The sequence below is a fragment of the Suricata suricatta genome, chromosome 11, assembly GCF_006229205.1.
Source record: "Suricata suricatta isolate VVHF042 chromosome 11, meerkat_22Aug2017_6uvM2_HiC, whole genome shotgun sequence".
Taxonomy (NCBI): Eukaryota; Metazoa; Chordata; class Mammalia; order Carnivora; family Herpestidae; genus Suricata; species Suricata suricatta.
Window position 1 is genome coordinate 51187556 of NC_043710.1, and position 22221 is coordinate 51209776.

At 37.8% G+C, this 22221-nt stretch overlaps 2 protein-coding genes and 1 pseudogene across 2 annotated transcripts; 2 read left to right on the top strand and 1 right to left on the bottom strand.

The window, feature by feature from the left end:
- Nucleotides 1–8222: 8222 nt before the first annotated feature.
- On the top strand, nt 8223–9143 carry LOC115271800 (olfactory receptor 51H1-like). The gene has a single exon (XM_029914753.1). The coding sequence runs from the start codon at nt 8223–8225 to the stop codon at nt 9141–9143; it is 921 nt and encodes a 306-aa protein (XP_029770613.1).
- A 7186-nt stretch (nt 9144–16329) lies between these two features.
- On the top strand, nt 16330–17392 carry LOC115272552 (annotated as a pseudogene).
- A 1807-nt stretch (nt 17393–19199) lies between these two features.
- LOC115272553 (olfactory receptor 51A7-like) lies at nt 19200–20173 on the bottom strand. Its single transcript, XM_029915593.1, is given in 2 exon segments — nt 19200–19993; nt 19996–20173. Coding segments are annotated over 2 exon segments (972 nt in total).
- Nucleotides 20174–22221: the final 2048 nt, after the last annotated feature.

The following is a 22221-nucleotide window of genomic DNA, read 5'->3' on the forward strand; positions in this document are numbered from 1 at the left end:
AGTGTTAAAATGTTCTCCTTTCTCCACATTCTCATCAAAACTTGTTTCTTGTATTGTTAATTTTAGCCATTGTGACTAGTGTCATATGGTACCTTATTGTGGTTTTGATTTGTATTTCCCTGATGATAAGTGATGTTGAGCATCTTTTCATGTGTCCATTAGCCATCCGGATGTCTTCTATGGAAAAAAGTCTATTCATGACTTCTGCCCATTTCTTAACTGGATTATTTGGGTTTTCTTTTTGGTTTTGAGGGGGAGTATTGAGTTTGATAGGCTCTTTATAGATATTGAATACTAACCCTTTATCAGCTATGTCATTTGCAAATATCTTCTATTCTGTGGCTACCTTTCAGTTTTGTTGATTGTTTCCTTCACTGTGCAGAAACTTTTTATATTGATGAGGTCCCAGTAGTTCATTTTCCTTTGGTTTCCTGTGGTGGCATGTCTAGTAAGAAGTTACTGTGGCCAGCATCAAAGAGGTTGCTGCCTGTGGTGTCCTCTAGGATTTTGATGGTTTCCTGTCTCACATTTAGGTCTTTCACCCATTGGATTACATCAGAATATAATGAATAATTTTATGCAAACAAACAAGACCAATATAGAGAGGAAAGGAAACTTCCCAGAGTGGCAAAAATTCCCCAAGCTGTTCAAATAAAAGATTTTTAAAAATCTAAATAGACATATCAAGAAAAATACTTGAATTAATAATTAAAATATTTCTCACAAGGAAAACTCCAGATCTAGATGACTTTACTGTGAATTCTATCATACGTTTAAGGAAAAAATAATACCATTTCAAAACAGATTCAGAAAACAGAAAAGGGAACATTTCCTAACTCCTTTTATAAAACATGGACTACTTGATACAAAATCTAGATAGGTGTATCCCAAGAAAACTACAAAAATAATCCCTTATGGATAGAGATGCAAAAAATTTAAGCAAAATATTACTAAACACATATAGCAAGCAAAAAAATTGTACCACAAACAAGTGAAGTTTATCACAGTAATGTGAGGTTGATTTAACATAAAAATTAATATATAATACCATATAAATAGATTAAATAAACACAAAACAAGATGATTGTATCAATAAATGAAGAAAAGTCATTTTGACATTTAATACCTTTTAATACTAAGAAACAAAACAAAACAAAACAAAAAATTCTCAACAAATCATAAATAGTCATGTGAAAAGACTGTAGCATTCTTTTACTGGGAAAGTCAAGTTAATTCTGTGATGAGGAACCACTACACATTCCATAAAATATGGCAATGCCGTGCATTGGCAAGAATGTGCAGAAACTGGAATCCTTTTACATTATTTTTGGAAGTATAAAATAGTTCAGCTACAAACAGTTGGACATTTTCTTCTAAATTAGAGAAATGCCTATCATACCATCCAGGAATTCCTTTTCTAGATATCTACCCAAACATGTCCATACAAAGACTATACGCTAATGTTTGTAGTGGCATTTTTATAATAGTCAAAAGCTGTGAACCACCTGGATGTATTTCAACTACCAAAGGAGTGAAATAAATATGCTTTTACCATACGATAATGTGCTACTCAGCAAGGAAAAGGAACAAACCATGAATACATTTGGCAACATGGATAAAACTCAAAACATTGTTAAATAGGAGAAGACAATATACTTTATTATTCCACTAATATGAAATTTCCTGTAAAGGTAAATTATAAAAATAGAAAGCATATGTCTGGTTTCCCAAAGCTGGTGAGAGGCCCAGGACTAACTTAAAACCACCATCAAGGAATCTTTTTATGTAATGGAAGTTTTAAAACTGTTTTGGGATAATTATTTCACAGTTATATAAATTTAATTTAACTTTTCAAATTGTACACTTAAAATGGAACAATCTAGGGCACCTGGGTGGCTCAGTCGGTTAAGCGTCCAGCTTCAGCTCAGGTCATGATCTCATTGTTCATGGGTTTGAGCTCTGTGTCAGGCTCTGTGCTGACAGCTACCTCGGAGCCTGGAGTCTGCTTCGGATTCTTTGTCTCCCTCTGTCCCTCATCCTCCCCTACTCATGCTGTCTCTCTTTGTCTCTCAAAAATAAATAAATAAATTAATTAAATAGCAAATTAAAATAAATTAGGAGACTATATTCTATGAGAGGTAATGTTAACCTTGCTAGAATGGTAGAAGCAAAGATGAACAGAATTTGAACTATGTGAAATATATTTTTCTCTGGACTCAATAGGCCTTGGTAAAGGACCAAATATTAGGAGGAAGGTAAGAAAAGATCTGGAATTTTGATTTGGGCAACTGGGTGGATTGTGCTATAGTTAGTGCATGATTTATTGAAATTAAGTAGGTAGGAAGAAAAGTTTTGTTTTTGTTTTATAGTGTTCATCATGCTAATTTTGAGTTTCCTATTTGATACACATATAGAATTATCAAGTAGGAATTGGCCCGGAGATCAAGGCAGAATACAAACCTGAAGATATGCTTTTTGGGATAATCAATATATAGAGATATTAAATCAATAGAATTTGATAATCACTCAGTGAGAGTGGATCTAAAGTATAGGGCAAAGAGCAAATAAAAGACACACTAACATTTTTTGATGTAGGAGAAAGATAAAAGAATATCAAAGAGTGGAAATTAAAGCAGGGGGAAAACATGGTATCACACAAAAAATTAGAACCCAACATGGAGGCAATTTTCCACTGCCTTGAATCCTGCTATAAAAAAGAATAAGGTGACAGGCCCATGGTGACACCTGCAAAGATGGTTTCCAAAGATGGTTAAAGAATTGAGGAGATAATGGGAAATACAGAGAAACAGACTACAGACCACAACAATGAAAAAGGGCTTTACTGTGAAGCAGAGGAAGGAATGTTTACTAGAAGGCATGTGGAACATGAATGAGCTTTTCTTTTATATTTTTTCCTTCTCTTCTTTCCTTTTTTCTTTTTTCATTTGTTCATTCATTCGTTCTTTCATTCTTTCTGAGAGAATTGTAAAGATTAGGCACTAAAGTATATTTACATCTTGGTATAGCTAGTGAGGCATCATTCACATGGGACTCAGACGCATTCTATATTTGGATGGTTGCCATCACAAATTTGCATTAGGAAAACCTAGGTCCTCTGAGATCAAGACAAAGAAGAGCAAAATGCCCAGAAGGCTGCATCTGTGTAATTGGTGGTCCTGGGGACATCTCCAGGAAACTTTGTCTCTAGAGGATCACTTCAGAGGGAATTCTAGACTGGTGCTGCTGATTTTAAGTCTCTGGCCATACTGCTGGGATGGCCCGCATAGCATCTCCTAGACTAGGCTTTGGGTGAGTTGGGAAATAAATGGAGACCTGGGTAATGCTTTCTCTCAGGATACTTTCACAGAATGGAGGGGACTGTGGTTATGGACAATTCATAGAGAAATAGAGGTCATGATTGAATGGATGTGGTGAAGGAGGTAGGATCTGTTAATCCTGGCATACTGTTTGATCTGGACTTTGAATTTGATGGCAGAAGTTGTCCCTGTGGATAAAAGCTTATCATCTCCTATAGGACTAAATAGAACTTCATGGAGCTCCTGATTGGCTCATTCGGTTAAGTGCCTGACTCTTGGTTTCAGCTCAGGTCATGATCTCATGGTGAATTCTAGCCTCAGTTCAGGCTCAGTTCTGTCCTGACTGTACAGAGCCTGCTTGGGATTCTCTCTCTTTCCCTCTCTCTTTGTCTCTCCCCTGCTTGCAGTCTGTCTGTCTGTGTCTCTCTAAAAAAAAAAAAAAAAAAGGAAGGCCTAAATAGAACCTCAAAGCATAGTGTTTAGAGCACTCAGATTTAAGTTTTAGTTTTGAGATTCAAGTAAAGTCAATTAACTTTTCTGACTCTTGTCTTACTCATGCATACTGGCAACAGTACTTTTCCCATAAGGCTTTTTGATCATTAAAAGAAGATGTATGTAAAGAGCCAAAACAGAGCCTGGAGCATAAATAAGCATTCAATAAATTTTAGATATTTTTATTATTAAAAGACTAAAATAATTTTAAATGTCTGCTCATTATTTGCATTGTCTCAGTTTCAGCAGGAATTTTTTTCAGCAAGAATTATTTTTCCATTTCCTTTACCTTTTTCATTAAAATAGAAATAACTATTCTAACTGTACATTCAGTGTTGATATTATTCTACCAAAGGCTAATTAGAGAAACAAGAGCCCTGTACATTTTTGTCCTTCCCTCAGTCCCGGCTCAAGGCAAAAAGAAAATATATCTCTTCCCCAAGTGAGAGACTAGTCCATGGTTCCTACCAAGGACAGATCCAGGGCCCATAACTATGCTTCAGCCTGTAGCTCAGACACTTTAATAAGGAGTATATTATTTTCAGTTCTGTCCTTCAGATTATATCTTTTCTCCCTGGATGCCCAGATGGAAAAGAGCATTGAATTGTAGTTCCTTAGTAGATAGAAAAGACTTGTTATCTACCTTCTCCTCCAGCTCTGTCTGCACATATGCTTCATAAGCCACAGAAGCTCCTGTCCTTCTGCTGTGAGGAAAACTTAGGTTTGATACTGTCCATGGTTTATCACTAGTATTGACAGAGACAGTTAAGCTGAGTCCAGCTGAGGATACAGGCTGAAATACTGACTCAACTGTAAAGCATGTCTTTGTTCAACCAGGGCACACATTCCTCCCCTATTTCTGGTCTTGTTTTTCCTGTGTTCTTTGATAAGAAGTTGTTCCTTTTGGTCCTCTGATTACCATGGCATGCCTAGCACTTAGTAGGCATTTGACAAATATGAAGTCATTAATCATAAATTAATTAAACATGAAAAGCTTTTTCTGAGTTCTTTAGATCTTAAGGAATCAAGAGTCTAGTGTATAATCCTCATTTTGAATTCTGGAAGTGCTCTGCTCGTCTTTGGATTGAGCACCTTAGATGGTCAGTGTGGTGTGGCTTTTGGGTTCTATTCCCTCAGAATAAATTGTCCTTATTCTTCTCTTCCTCTTACTCATTTTCCACTACCCATGACACCTACTGATATATCATTCTTTCATATCTGATTTATCTAGGATCTACTTCCAATAAATCTTTTACAGTCAGCATTCACAATTAGGTGCAGAATCCCTGAGCACAGATCCAGAAAGTTCCCCATCATGAGCACTGCAGCAGCCACCACCGGCAAGCCTGTGATTTTCAGTGTCAGGCTAAACTAACTGAGGGATGGAGAGATTTAGGTACTATAGAATTTAATCAAAATATAAAAATAATATATGGGTAGGTAGATACATTTAGTGGCACATAAATAGATTTCATGACTTACAAATACTTTGAAAGATACTTTTCACATTAAGCAAACATTAAAAAGTTTATAGGTAATAGATATTGATTATAGCTACACTTTAATGAGTGTTTATTCTTTGCTTTTTCTCATCCAAATGCCCTCTCAATATTTCCAGTGAATACTTTTTTAAACTATTCCATGGTAGGTGCTATTATTTTCATTTTCATTTTATTTATTTATTTTTAATCTTTTTATGTTTATTTACTTTTTAGAGAGAGAGAAAGACAGAGTGTGAGTGGGGGAAGGAATAGAGAGAGAGGGAGACATAGAAGCAGGTTCCAGGCTCTGAACTGTCAGCACAGAACCTAACACAGGATTCAACCCATGAACCATGAGATCATGACCTAAGCCGAAGTTGGATGCTTAACCGACTGAGCCACCCAGGCACCCATCATCTTCGTTTTAAGAGGTAAGGAATGAAGCACAGAGATTATTAAGTAACTTGTCTAAATCATAACACCAGGATTCAAACCCAGGTTATCTATCTCCAGTGTTTTTAGTTTTGAAGCTATTTTCTTAGTCAAATTTCCAGAAAAGAGACAGAGACAGAGAAAAATATATAAAGAGACACAAGTTATGCAGTATATAGGTAAAAAACCCACAAAGCCAGGTGGATCTAAAATTTCTCAAGAGGACCCCCAGAATGTTGGTATCCTTTAAATCTGTCTTCTGCTGGACCAATTTTTCAAATTTCAATAGAAATTTCCATAACGATGGAAATTTTCTGTGTCTGTACAATACGGTTCAATCTCCACTAATCATATGTAGTTATTGAACACCTGAAACATGGCTAGTACAACAAGGTACTGCAGTTTTAATTGAATTTAATGAATTTAAATGTAAATAGGCACACATGTCTAGTGGCTACAATATTGGACAGTGTAGAACTAAACAACTGACGTATAAGAAACTTGGAGTAACTCTATCCCATCTCTATTCGTGCCCAAGCAGCCAGGGCTTTTTGCCCCTTTTGCTTTGTCTAGTGACTTTTCTCCTTCTTGTGACCCAAATTTCCTGTTCCATTTTCTCTAACGTGGGTCCTGTGATAGGTTTCAATAATACATGAATTCACTTAATTTTTATACAGAATTTACACACGTCTGTGTGTGTGTGTGTGTGTGTGTGTGTGTGTGTGTGTGTGTGAACATTCCTATTTGGGAGACTTTTTATGAGATTCTCATAGGGTTATAACTCAAACAACGTTTAAAGCCACAATAGTACCACACTTTCTTCCTAAACCTTTATTAGCTGTGGCTACGCTGGCCCAAAATGTCATTAACTCAGCTGCACATTTGGATATATCTTCCTGAAGATAATAGCAAATAATTGAAATAGAAGAGAGAAGAGAGCTGTGTGGCACCAAGATTTTAATTGTACATTGATCAATTTTAATATTGATCTTTGTCAATGCAAGTGTTAGGCATTAATGTCTAGAATAGCCCATAGGTCTCTGTAGGCTTTATTCAGAATGGGAAATATAGTTACTGGTAATTCAACATGGAGTTTACTAGAACAGCCACACAGAAGTACGGAATGCAGAGAAGGAGAAGTCTTTATGGAGGCACAGGGAAACTTAAGTCCAGTTGAATTTTTAACACCAGGGACAGTAACTTCACCAATCTGACCAATGTTTGAACCTTGTCTTTTGGAATTTCTCCATATGTGGAATTCATTTCATTTCTTACCAAAGAAAAAGGTCCTGAGTAAATGAGACTGAATGGGAAAAGTTGGACAATTTCTGAAAAGGAGCTAAAGCAACTCTTCTCTGGGTTTCTATGGGTTTTAGTTTTCTACTTTTTCCATAACAAATTACCACAAACATAGTGGCTTATAATATACATAGTTATTATCTTGCAGTTCTTAAGTTCAGAAGTCCCAAAACACTGGACTAAAATCAAGGTGTCAACAAGCCTGCATCCCTTTGTGAAACTCTAGGGAAAATTCTGTTCCATTGCCTTTACAGCTACTAGAAGCTACCCACGTTTGTTGACCCTTGGTCCCCTTCTTTCACCTTCACCAATTGTGCTGAGTCTTTCTCATGTGGCTATCTCTCTGATTGTCTGCAGCCGGGAAAATTTCTTCAGTCTCAAGGACTCATATGATCAGATTTGGCCTACTTTGGTAATCCAGGATAATCTCCACATCTTGAAATACTTAACTTTAATAAAATCTGCAAAGTCTCTTTTGCCATGTAAGCTAACATATTAACACATTTCAAGAATTAGGATGTGAACATCCTGGAAGACCTTTATTCTGCCTACCATGGTGGGTCTCTCTAAAGGTTTTTGGCAGCCAGAGTAATTTCTCCCTCCATCATCTGCTGTAAACTCAGCGCTATTAGTGCCCACAGACTCCCAGGAATGCAGAAAGGCAGAGCTTTAAAGAATCTTTTGAAGGTCCTTAAAGAGTACCTTTCATCTTCTTTCCATATCATGCAGGTAGAAAAATTTGATCCCAAAGAGCATTATGTCTAAATTACAACAATTTAAGATCACAATCAAGATACACACACGTATACACACATCTGCATGTCTGTGTTTATGAACAGCCCTTAGGTCACATTTGTGGTTGCTAACATTACCTGATTCATTATTCACATAAATGTACAATATAAAATTCTTCCTTAGCAGGGAAGCAAGTCAGCTAACTCCTTGATGTTTCCAGCTGAATTATATTCCTATTGGGTGCAGGTGTTGATTGATGTGGATTGATGGTCTCTAATAGAATTATTGCCTCATGGAGAAGGACCATCAATTTCTGTATCAGACTGTAAATATGAGTGTATTAGAATAATATTTAAGTCACTCCACCTTACAGCTACCATTTCAATACTTATTGCCACTATTTTAATTGAAGCTGTTTGACTTAATGAATTATTTTCTTTTTGTGCAGTCAGACCTTCATTCTACTATGTCACCATTCAACCAAACTATTCATAACCATCAGACCTTTACCTTGACTGGGATTCCAGGAATGCCAGAGAAAGACTTCTGGATGGCCGTGCCCCTCTGCCTTCTTTACGGTGTCACGTTCCTAGGTAATGGCATTATCCTCGTTGTCATCAAGGTTGAGCGAAGTCTCCAGGAGCCCATGTATTATTTTCTGGCTATGCTAGCTGCCACTGACCTCAGCCTCTCATTATCTTCCATGCCCACCATGTTAAGTGTTCACTTGTTTGACTGGCACTCAGTAACCCTTGATGTCTGCATCACTCAGATGTTCTTTATCCACACTTTTGGGGGAGTGGAATCAGGTGTTCTGGTTGCCATGGCCTTTGATCGCTTTGTGGCTATTTGCTTCCCTTTGCACTATGCTACCATTCTCACTCATGGAGTCGTCATCAAAATTGGAGCAAGAGTCCTGCTACAGAGTGTGAGTGGAGTGCTCCCTGTGCCTTTCCTCATCAAAAGGCTACATTTCTGCCACTCCCACGTCCTTTCCCATGCATACTGCCTCCATCAGGATGCCATGAGGCTTGCCTGCGCTGACACCCGTGTCAATAGCATCTATGGCCTACTGGCTGTGATATTCACGATTGTACTAGATGCCTTGATCATTTTGATTTCTTACTGTCTAATCCTCCAGGCAGTACTGGGCATTGCTTCCAGGGAAGAGAGACTTAAGGTTCTCAACACCTGCTTCTCTCATATCTGTGTAGTCCTGCTCTTCTACGTGCCTCTCACTGGCATGACTCTGATCCACCGCTTTGGGAAGCATTTGTCACCAATCGTACACATGCTAATGGTCAATATCTACCTGCTGCTGCTTCCTGTGCTCAATCCTACTGTGTACAGTGTTAGGACCAAGCAGATCTGGCAGCAGATTGTCTGAGCATTCTGTGGGAACAGGATTGGCCATTAATGGCATCTATGAATTCTGTGCAAATGCAGTCAAGTCAGGGAAGAGTATCAAATGCAGCACTGTCCAATAGAATTTCCTGTAGTGGCAGAAATCTCTGTTGCTTAATGCAGTAACTACTAGCCACACTTAGCTATTGAGCACTTGAAACTTTGATAGTACAACCAAGGAACTGAATTTGTTAATTTTATTTAATTTTAATTAATTGAAATATAAATTTAAATAGTCACATGTAGCTAGTAGCTACTCTATTCAATAGTACAAATCAAATGAGTTATAATGTGCCCTTGCATAATGGTTTTGATGAAAGCAATAATTTCTCTTAGATAGCTTGATAAAAATTTCCATATTCCTTTCTTAAAATGGTATATAACAGTTTATCAGCATTCTAAAAAGTTTTATTTATTTAAGTAATCTCTACACCCCATGTGGGGCTTGAACTCACAACCCTGAATCAAGAGTCACACACTCTTCTGACTGAGCCAGCCAAGCACTCCACAGCTTATCAACACTTATACACAATAAAATTCCCAATTTTTAGTATATGGTTCTAATAAAGTTTTGACAAATGCATAGAAACAGGTAACCACCACTGACACTGAGATACAGGAAAATCACATCACTCTCCAAAACCCCTCATGCCACCTCTTTGTAGTCAACCCCTCTGTCCATACTCACTCCCTGGCAAGAACTGATTTATTCTACACACCTATAATTCACCTTTCTCCAGGGTGTCATTGACCCTGCAATATACAGTCTCTCATGTCTGGCTTCTTTGCATAACACATTTGAGATTCATTCATGTTATAGTGTGTATTGGTAGTTTATTCTTTCTATTTCTGAAAACTATTCCATTGTATATTACGAATAATTTTTTAAGGAAACATTCCCAGATTATTTTTGCTCCATTATAATCACTCTGGTATCCAACACTGAGCATAGCACATTTCTTTTGTTTTGTTTTTTGTGTTTATTTATATGTTCTTTGAATATATTTTATAAATATAAGGTGTGTATGTGCAACACATTGAAGCAAGAGAAAAAATATTAAAAACAAAACAGCAAATGAAGAGTATGAGAGCATGGTACCCTCCATGAGCTGGAAGAATAGGAAACTATACATAATCTCTAGATTTTAATTTCATTTCATTTTTGTCCAGAAAGCTTATCTGACATGGCTGTAATTATGTTAAGAGTTTCTCATACTGTACAATAACCTACTAATCATACATCTTCCCTGCTGTTCTATACACTTAATAAGAACAGGAACCCTTTTGACTTCACCTAAGTCTATCACAAGGTCTTAATGCAGTTCATAACATTTATCATGGACACTTCAACATGTAGTTTTTTGAATTAACAAATGAATGAAAACTGTACTTTATCAGGATTGATTCCATGCTTCCTAACCTCTTTATTTCATTTAGTATTAGTGAGTCTCATTTGAAGTTTCCAGAGCCACCCATTTTTGATGATGGCAACCAAGGAAAGGGTGGTGTTTACATATAAATATGAACATTACCTACCAAGTAACTTTATGGAATTTCTGAATCTCTCTAGATACTCATTGGGATAGATATCTTTCCTCAGTGTTCCCAATAAAGATAAAGAATATGGACAGGAAAATGTTTCAAGGAGGATAAAACAATGATTATTAGATTTGGTGAAAATTATTAATTCACTGCCTACTATGCAGAAGTAGGATGAATAGACTGAGGGCTATGTTTTTCAACCATATTTTCTGAGGATATAGTGAAAGCAGTCGACTATAGAAGCCAGTATATCATATAGGTTAAGATTTAGAGTAAGGTAGACACGGACTTAAATGCTAGCTCTGTTACTTGCTAACTAGCTCTGTAACTTGCTAACCTCTCTGAGTTTCAATTTCTTCATCTGTGAAACAATGGAGAATAATACTAAACCCATGAGCTTGATAATGAATAAATACAATAATGTGTTTAAGGGGTTTAGTACAATTCTTGGCATGTATCCTGAGTTCATCGAGTGTTGGTTTAATTATGCTTAGAAGAGTACCTGGGCTGCCGATGTGACTCAGTGAACCAGATGGCTTCTTAGGAGGGACTCATGGGTAAGATGAGGGACATGGGGATGGCCAGGGGACAATGAGACCTATTAGGAAGTGTACATTTTGGAACAGAGAACAGAGGAAGGATGTTTTTGCACTCTCTTGATTCTACTCTGACATTCAAGAAGCCTTCCTGGCTGAAACTGAAGAGGAGTTGTTGGTGTTTCCTACTGATGTGAACAGGTAAGAAGAGTGCATACATGAAAAGCGATGGGAGACAAAGGGTTTAAAGAGTGAGTAACTCTAAGAGAAAGAGGGAAGGGAGAAGTGCAATACGTGAGAGGAGCCACAAGTAAGCTGGGGTGAAGAAATGGAGGGGTGTACTGGAGCCTGCATAAAACTGAGATAGGGAGACAGAGGACAGGAGGAAAGAGAAAAGATAACAGAAAAGGAGATAGGACTCAGAACTCTGCCTGTGGCCAAGACCATTCAGCTTACTAAATGAAGGTTTCCATTGTTCCAGATTCTACATTACTAACTAGCATTGAAAGGAGAAAAACAGGAATGCCCAAATTTTAAGGAACTCACATTTCAGTTAAAGGAGATTACATCTGCATATATAAATCTAATATCAACCATACCTCATTACTGTATTAAGAATCAAACGATGGGCACCTGGGTGGCTCATTCAGTTGGACGTCTGACTCTTGATTTTGGCTCAGGTCATGATCTACTGTTCGTGGGTTCGAGCTCCACATCGGACTCTGCATTGACAGTGCAGAGCCTGCTTGGGATTCTCTCTTTCTCCTTCTCTCAGCCCCTCTAACCTCTCTCAAAATAAATAGACTTAAAAAAATTAAAATATCAAATGAAAGGTCCAAGCACGAAGTGGTGCAGAAGTGTGACAGCAGAGGGGAAATTTCTAGTTAACCTATGTTTGAGCTGTCAGAGAAGATTCCACATTGTGGAGAGAATAGATTTCAGTGTTGAGAAATGACCAGAAGGTTTGAGATTGGTAAATGACATGGACTGGTTTTACCATTACTGATGCCATGGATACATATATTGGTTTTTACCATTAGGGACACAGGGATGCTGACCTTTGGATCACTAAGTTACTGAGTTTTGTGGATCTTATCCAAGGCAATTAATCTAGGCTTTTGTGTATGAATTGGTAGACATTGCTTTTTTTCTGGCCATTAGATGGAGAACTGAAAATAGAAAACTCTAGCCTATTTTGGTTATTGAGCAGTGCAGAGGAAACCTTAATTAATCAAGGCACTGAACTTTAATTCTACAACTAGTTCCAGAGTGTATGAGCTCACTGGATCCAGGAAGGAAGCCCTTACTCCCTGTCCATATATCTACACTCCACAGGAAACAGGTTCTCCAGCAGCAAAACGAGCCATAGTCTCCTCTGCTCCTACCCCCTCACACCATCCAGTGTCCTCTTTTTGTCCTTTATGAGATACAGTTTAAAGAATAGAAGATAACTGGTATCTGATTTATGGTCATCTTATCTCTCAGTTAATCTCCAATTCCAAAACTCCTCTCTACATATACCAGCACACTTAGACACACACAATAGCAATATATAAATATTAACACATATTTCTAAACATACATGGATGCCACAAGTATACTTCTTTAAATAAACCATGAGGACCTTGTTCTTTCTTTTACTGATTTCTCATCTCTATGGCTCCTCTAAATCATATATGTGTATATACAATAGAGTATAAACAATTCTTACATTTTAAAAGAGGGAAATCACACTGCCAAACTGTTCGACTTATCTCATAATCAGCTTCTAGAAATGGTTTATGGCTTAATGAAAAATGATAGACTTTAGAGTTAGTCAATCTGCTTTTGAATTTTGAATCGGTACATATTTTACCTTTGATATACTATTTTATCTTGCTGGTTTGCTTTCCTATCTTTAAAATAGGTGAGAAACATTTATATCCATTTTTACTGGGATTATATAAATTATGTACAAGATGACTAGTAAATGTTGACATATACAGAGGATCATAATTCTCCTTTTTCTCTTACCCTACCCTCCTTCTTACAATCAGTAAAAGGATATTTTCCTTGGTGTCTAAGAAAATGATTTCCCTGTGGCTTGTCTTTCCCTTGAAACTTCCAGGTTCAATTTATATTTTTCTCATCTACTATTTATCCATATCTCTATCATATAGAATTTATCCACCCATTAATACATCTAATTAAATTAAATTAAACTATTTGCATTTTTACCATGTACCAATCACCAAACTTGTCTCTAGAGAAAATACAAAGGTGAATACATATATTTTATATTCCCAGAGACCCAGCATTCTAGAGGAAAAAAAGAAATGTGATTAAGCAATACAATTTCAGTTCTATAAAAATACACATAAAGAACCATTGAGGAAGAGTCAATAGATTGAGCAATTTTGTGTTGCACAGAGATTCTAGGATGGTTATCGTAGAGGAGCTCCACTCTTTTTTTTTTTTTTTAATGTTTAACAGTGGCTTTTTAAGTAAATGATTGAAAGCACTTAACATTCAATCCAATTTACTTCCATTAATGTTTGCAAATATATTATTAGCAATTCTTAAATATTTGAAATCAACCAACTTAAGTACAGAAGGCCTACATATAAGTCTTCTGAGGTGACATGCAGCTTGAAAGGAGCCTGGGACTTGAGTCCGGATCCCTAATCCCTCTGGCCATGGGCCACACAATGATACTACCTCTCAACCTTCAAGTTCTCTCATACGAATTCACCAGTGAGACACAGTGATTGTTGGTTAGAGATTCACTTTTAATGTCTGTGTTCATCAGGTTGAGAAGAATGAAACAGAAATCTCCATAGGCCTTTGCTTTCCTATCTGGCTATTCTTCTCTTGTGCATGTGGTAATAGCCTTTCCATAATATTTTGCATTGGCCTCTCACACTGTTCATTCCACTGAGTTTAGAGAGTTTTGAATGCAAAAAGTAGTCTTTATTCATTTTGATTTTCCTGGCCAGCAGCAGAAAAAAAATAGTCCTTTAGGGTCTAAATGGTTGACATGAAACAGCATATTTGTAATCCATATCTCATTTGGCACTAGTTTTCCTGATTCTTAGTGTTTTTTCAAGCGTGTATAATATAATAATATTAAATATTATAGCAGAAAAAACAAGTATTTTTTTCTTTTTGGAGTAACAAGTGATTATCAACATCTTCATCTTCATTAGCCTGGAGGAGGGGGAGAAAATAAGCAACATCCCCTATACTTATGTTTATGTAGCAACTCACAGGGCCTGATACTAGCAAATTCCTTGCATCCACTCAGATAAAAGACAGAAAACCTAGATTACTGAAAATTAACAATACTTATGGCTGGCCATATCCACACAACACTTGAACTGAGTATATCATTCTTTGTTAGTTCTTGGGGGCTTTTTTGTATTTTTTTTTCCAAAATTTACGGTCTTTTTTTTTTTTTTTTTAGTTCATTTATTTAGAGAGAGAGAATGCAAGTGGGTGAGGAGCAGAGAGAAAGGGGAGAGAGAAAGGACCCCAAGCAGACTCCTCATGGTCAGCGCAGAGCCCAATACAGGGCTTGAACTCGTGAACTCTGAAATCATGACCTAAGTCAAAGTCGAATACTTAATTGACTTTGACTTAGCCATCCAGGCGCCCTCTTATCTCTTTGTTGATGACTAAATGCCCTAGATACAAATTTTAAAATCAGCAATGATGATACCACTACTCAATGAACACATTCTAAATAGAATTGCAATGGTTGTCTTAATTAGAGATCCCAAACTCTGCTTCCTTTATGACACCATCTCAGTTTCCTATAAGGCTGCCATTCTGTGTACTTTCTCACTCAGTGAACTGCTTTATATTCCAATTTGTGATGGCACCTCAATTTTCCATGACTCAGAGTGATTCCCGTTGAATTATTAGTCTCTACTTCCATCCCACCCATGCTTTTTACAAAGACATTCATCACATGTTGTTGAGTGCTTCCAATGACTTTTATTAGTTTAATTATTTTGACACAGAGAGAGAGAGAGAGAGAGAGAGAGAATGGGGGAGGGGCAGAGAAAGGGAGAGAGATAATTCTAAGCAGGCTCCAAACTGTTAGCATACAGCACAATATGGGGCTCCATCTCACAAACTGTGAGATCATGACCTAAGCCAAAATGAAGAGTTAGACACTTAACTGACCAAGCCACCCAAGTGTCCTTTCCTGTGACTTTCATATGGGTGTTTTGTCTAAGTTTACCTGCTCTGCCTAGATTAGGAGACCTGAAATCATGTATTCCAGAATACTGTTTGGAATTTTTCACAGGATTCATTAGAGCAGTATACTCACAGTGAGTTGGTTCAAAGTCACATGCTAACTATCCATGGAAAGGAATAAAAACAAGTATCACAAGGTGTAAGATGGAGAAAAGGAGAATAAGACCTGCTTATTTCAGTAGACCTGGAAAAGTATGTAGAGACAAAGAATTAGAACATAAGATAAATCCAAGGTCTGTGTATATCTGGAGTAGGGAAGGGAAAAATTATAGAAACCATTTCACTGTAGGAAAAGGAATAAAGAAATCCTGATATCAATAGGAGCCTTCTCATAGAATCTGCTAGAAGATGGTGGCTGATAGGAGGTGCAAAAATACCTATGGATACAATATCCCAGACCAGCTTCCAGCAAGGACATCATGGGTGATGCTACCACAGGTGCTCAGTGCCTCTTGTGCCCTTGCGCACTATTTCTTGAGCAACTGTACAGTTTGGAGACTTAATGAATAGACCCATCAGTTTTAACTGTGTTGGTGTGTGTGCATGTGTATGACATAAGCCTGTACACCTTCCTACTTCCAGCCCCAGGACTAGTCTGAGCAGTAGGGTAGGGATGAGCCTAGAGAGACTGATGGTTATAACTGGGAGAAGATAGAGGCAGAAAACTGGGGCCAGGTTCTGATAAGAAAAAGTCAATATACTGTAGAATTGTGTGATAGGTGCCATAATTTAGATGAAGGGGGCTTTGAATACAGAAAACAACTACGTAATTTGGGAAGAGTTTATAAAAGAGAACTTGGAAAAAAGGACCTATATGCAAACACTATCATTGTTGTCTCTCTTTTCAGGGTGTGTTCTCCCACCATGGTGATTTTCAATAACACTACATCATCTTCCCCAAACTTCCTACCCACAGCATTTCCTGGGCTGGAACTTGTACATGTCTGGATCTATATTCCTGTCTGCTGTCTCTACACCATTGCCCTCTTGGGAAATGGCATGATTCTGCTTGTCATCTTTGTTGAGAGGCATCTTCACAAGCCCATGTACTATTTCCTCTCCATGCTGTCAGCTGCTGATATCTGTCTGACCATCTCAACCCTTCACACAGTGCTCAGGGTTCTCTGGTTTCATGTCCAGGAGATTAGCTTGAAAGCTTGCCTCACTCAAATGTTCTTTGTACATGGCTTCTCCCTCCTGGAGTCTTCAGTCCTGGTAACCATGGCCTTTGACCACTTCGTGGCTATCTGTTACCCACTGAAGTATGCCACTGTCTTCACAGACATGATAATCTTGGTGATTGGACTGATCATTTGCATACAGCAAGTAATTTTATCTTTCCCATGTTTCTAGCCTTGACAAGAGTATCTTTCCATGGAGGCCAAGAGCTTTCCCACCCATTTTGCTACCATCCAGATATGGTTAAATACACATATTCCAACCCCTGGATCAGCAATTTTTGGGGGCATGTTTCTTCAGCTCTACCTGACGGGCACTGACTTACTGTTCATCTTTTCTCCTACGTTCTGATTCTCCAAACCGTCTTGAGTATCATGGCCCCTAAGCAACAACAAAAAGCTCTCAGCACTTGTGTCTGTCACATCTGTGCTGTCACTGTTTTCTATGTGCCAATGATCAGCCTGTCCTTTACACACCGCCTTCTCAGCTCCACCCCAAGAGCGGTCTGTAGCATTCTGGCCAATGTTTATTTGCTCTTACCACCCATACTGAATCCTATCATTTACAGCTTGAAGACCAAGGCCATCCGCCAGGGTATGCTCCAGCTGCCCATTTTAAGGGCTCCCAGGACCCCACTTTGAGGAGTCATAGAAGATGCTGGGGGTTGAAGGGAAGAGAAATTATGTTTAAGCAGGAAAGGGATACAGGTCTGTGCCATCCTCAGGCATTTTAGTTACTGAAGCAGTTTCACTTAAATCATAAGAATGGAAAGAAAGAGAAGAATACTTTTCCCCTAAGCTTATTGAAAAGTTAAAAAAAAAAGCACTACAATTCAAAACAAAATTGTGTATATGTCTCCCAAATATTTCAAACAATTCTATAAAACAACTGTGCACATTAAAAGCACAATAAGATCATTTTATTCTGGTTGAACAATTTAATTATCTGCTTGAAAACAGTAATTCTTAGACCAAAAATAAATGACTATAATTTTATGTCTGTTCAGCTGACAGAAAATCATTTATTTCTGTGGTCAGATTTCCCAGGGGTCATCAGAGATTTTTTATTTTTTTATGAGGTGGTAAATGAAAGAGTTACAGGTGTGTGCAAAGACACACACATTGCAATTTGTCATGTAAATAAAACTCCAGGAAACTCACACACTGGTTTCACTTCCTAATGTTACCTCTAGGCAGCCCCATCTCCTTGCAGATGCACTTACTGAACCTCTATCTTTTCTTGAATCCTTTTTCTCCTCAGCAAAAGTGAAATTGTCACCGAACTAATTGCTATTTGTTATACCTCCAATGAATCTAATATCTAACGTCACATATCACCCTTCATTATTTTTCCCATTGCCGAGATATTCTAATACAGTTCTGATTCTGACTCTGTAACACCTTTTGTGTGTCTGTTGGGCTTCAGGAGAGCACCTTTTTTCCTATTTGCCCTTGTCTCATGGTGATTAAATTTTTACCTAGTTGTTGGGTTCCTGGACCTTTTGGTGTACTTGTCATTGTAGAATTGCACAGTGACTTTGATGCTTAGTCAGAAATCTTTAGAATACCTTGCTTAACATTGCTTGTTTGGTCAGGAAGTAACCTGGGGCACTTGGGTGGCTCAGTCAGTTAAGCATCAACTTCATCTCAGGTCATGAACTCGTGGTTGATGAGTTTGAGTCCAGTGTCCAGCTCTGTGCTAACAGCTCAGAGCCTGGAGCCTACTTTTGATTCTGTGTCTCCTCTCTGTTTCTCCACCACTTGCACTCTGTCTCTCTCTCTCTCTCAAAACTAACGATTAACAACAACAACAACAATAATAATAATAAAAGAGAAGTAAACTTACAATAGAGTTGATGGGATGTTGGGGGAATTCTTCTAAGGTTTTTTTTTTCCACATACAGAGTTATGAAACTTTGTTCCACTGAGGATAATTCATGTCTAAGCACAGGACACCATGCGGATATTCTGATCTGAGCCACCCATTTCTTCTCTTTACATCCCTTTCCTACTCCTGGCAGACAAGGAATACATACAAACAGTTATAAACTAGGATAGTAGTGTATAGTCAAATGTATATCCTATTTGCTTGATATTATTTATCATTTTCTGCTAATCATATATTCGATTTTTATATTAGACTTTATATTAGACTTTACTTCCCCTAGGAAGCTCTCTCATGTGATTCTCCACTACAATAGGCAAGTTGCCAGTCTTTTATTCTTTCATTTGCTTTCTTAGATGTGTGCTTAAATGTATCATATTTTACTCAATGAATTTAATATTTTATTAATTATTATCCCCACCACCAGACTGTAAACTCCTTGATAGCATAAATTTAAGTTTCATTTAATCCTTAACATATAATACAGTGCTTTGCAAATGCCACTTAGTTCTTGATGCTGTGTTGCATAGGTGAACAATACTTAATATTATTTGAATATCACAGTTTATGTTATTTCCTAATACTTAATATTTCAGTAGTTTGTGGTATTTAGTATAGAAAATAATCATTGATATATATTAGAAATAAGTATCTCATCACCCCCTGATTGTATTTCTAGAATGTGAATGCTTGGAGCCAACCATGGTTAGACACAATTTCCCCCAAACTTTCTCACGAATTTTCTGCATCTTCACACAGTATACAATGGGATTCATCAGAGGTGGTACTAGCAAGAAAATGTCTGCAATGAGGATCATAGCCACTGGGGACTTGTGATTGCCAAAATGGTGCATGGAGGCCAAAGCAATGATGGCCACAGAGAAGATGAGCACAGCACAGATGTGGGAGACATAGGTGTTGAAGGTCTTGAGCCACTCCTTATGGGATCCAATTCCCATCACCATCTTCAGGATGAATATGTAGGACACAGCAATGAACACACTGTCTGACATCATACAGAGGGCAACAAAGAAACCATAGAAAAAGTTGACCGCGTTATCAGAGCAAGCCAGCTTCATGACATCCTGGTGTAGACAATAAGAGTAAGAAAGTAGGCTTCTCCTACAATAGGTCAATCTTTTGAGAGTGAAAGGGAATGGGAGCTCTAAGACCATGCTTTTGATTAGAAACAGCAGGCCCATTTTGGCAACTCTGGCATTGGTGAGGATAGAGCTATATCTCAGAGGGTTGCGCATGGCCAAAAAGTGGTCAAAAGACATAACCAGGAGCACTGAGGACTCCATATCTGTGAATCCATGGATAAAGAATTCTTGAGCAAAGCAGGCATTTGGGGAAATTTCTGTAGCATTGAAAACAAAAATCCTCAGCATAGTGGGGAGGGATGAGAGGGAGAGGCCCAGGTCAGAGACAGCCAACATAGACAGGAAATGGGGGCATGAACTGAGGACTCTGTCCTGATCACAAAGAGGATGGTACAGTTGCCAAGGATGGCCACCAGGTACATGAGGCAGATGGGAACAGAGATCCAAGCATGAACATGCTCCAGTCCTGGGATCCCAATCAGGAAGAAGGTGGTGATCTCAATGTTAGACACCTTGATAGTGTGCATGATGAATCAGAGGGAAAGTGTTTATTCCCAGATCTGAAATGACACTTTTAACATAAATGACATTTTCAGCACAAAAAGTGCTCCTTTCAGCATTTTTCTCTGAGATATAAAGAAAATACAGTTTTGAAAGACTCATATTTAGGAATAAAAGAATGAAGTATTTCTTAACAAACTATTGATAATAGAGTCAGATGTTAATTGACAAGGAGAACCAGAAATATAGGAACTATCTTGACCAATCACATTTTTCTATAAAGTCTTCAGAAAAAATACCCACATAAAGATCAGTGACCTGCAAATAAACTCCCCCTTTTCTGTTAGGACTTGTCCCTCCCACCCCCAATCCAATGAAAATTTTCATAAAGTTAGACTGAGCCATATGAGAATTCTTTTTGCTTGGTCCAGAGTAATTCTAGAATTAAAAAAATAAATAAAGACAGGAACCTACAGAAAGTAGATTTTAAGAGAGTGGATACTAAGTGTTTTGTCTAATTCTATAGTCTTTTCCTCCAAATATATTTTTAGGCAAAGAAAGGGCTTGAGCTTCTAAAATTGATCTTACTCACAAGCTCACCACAGAAAGAAGTACAAAAAAAGGACAGAAACTAGGTCTTGTGTACTTGACTATTAACCCTCTCTTTTAATAGTATAGTGAAAAATCCCATTTTCTTATATGGAAGCAGATAGAATGTTCTTTAAAATGATGACTCCGTATCAGTAGTCTCCATCCATGAGCATGGGAGGAGATAGAGGTCCTTAGGCTTGCTTTATAGTCCAACATATACGCTCATAAATACAAGTGCCTTAGCAAACTGGACTATGGGCCAGCCATGGTGGGTTGCAAAGTGGGAGATAGTATGTTGGTGATGAGGGAGACTGGGATTCTCTGAATCCTTTTTTTTCCCCCTGACACCATAAGATAAGTAGATGTTCTACAGCTATGTTTGTCTTTTGTTTTCGTAGACAATTGAGCTAACTATGTAGCTCAGAAAACATAAATTTTCTCTTTATGGAACTAAGTTAATGGGGACAATGGGGTTCCAAGATATACAGAGCATGTTAGATTTTACTCCTTTGCCTAGAGAAGTGAGGGTTTAACTGAAAAGCTTGGGCTTTGTCAGAGCACTTTTGACTATTAAGAATCAGAAACACAAGCTTTTCGATTAGTTCATCCCCCTGTCTCCTCCCTGGAACTCAGGCGGATGGGACTGAAAGTTCCAAACCTACAATCACATGGTTGGTTCTCCAGGCAAACAGCCCCCAATCTTAGGTGATATCCAGAAGTTACCATATTAACATGAGAAAAAACAACTTTGTCTTCTCTCATCCAATAGGAAATTCTAAGGGAACTCAGTGCCAAAAACAGTGAAGGCCAAACATATGCTACTATAAATCACAATATCACTAATGGCTTTCACTCACAAAGCATTTATGCCCCTAAACATTTTTCTGTTAAATATCCTCAAACATCCCATCAGTCTTCTGATTTCATTACTATACTTGCTGTTTCCTTCCCTCTAACAGCTCTTTCGCAGAAGTCACATCCTCAGAAAGGCCTTCTGTGAATACACTAGCTCCCTTGGTCATGCTCCGTTCCTTTGCTCAAATCCAATTAAAGTATTAACTTCACTCTGATATATGGTAAATCTCCAATAAATATTTGTTAGTTAAAATAGATAAATAAAAAAATTTTTCTAAATGATGGAGTTTGGGAGTAGGGGTCTGGAGCTGACCACCAGGAAAGAATTGTTGAGACATCTTTGGTGAAAAAAAAAAAAAAGGTGTTTTCATTAAACACCGGGACAGGACCCAAGTGCAGAAAGAGCTGCACTGGGGTTTGAAGACTGACTGTTATATACTGTGCAGTTGGGGGAGATAAAAGCAAAAGGGAGGCCTCCAGAAGGACTTTCATATGCTAAAGAAGATTCCTAAGATAAAGAAGACTCCTAAGAGGCCTAGCTATTATCAAGCTAAGGGTGTTTTTCCTCTTGTAAGGCATTAACATTACAACTGTAGGAAGTTCCTGGAGAAATGTTACACTCTTTTTT

What these genes read in the sequence shown, in the direction of transcription:
- LOC115271800 (XM_029914753.1), top strand. Translation starts at nt 8,223, where the DNA reads ATGTCACCATTCAACCAAACTATTCATAACCATCAGACCTTTACCTTG.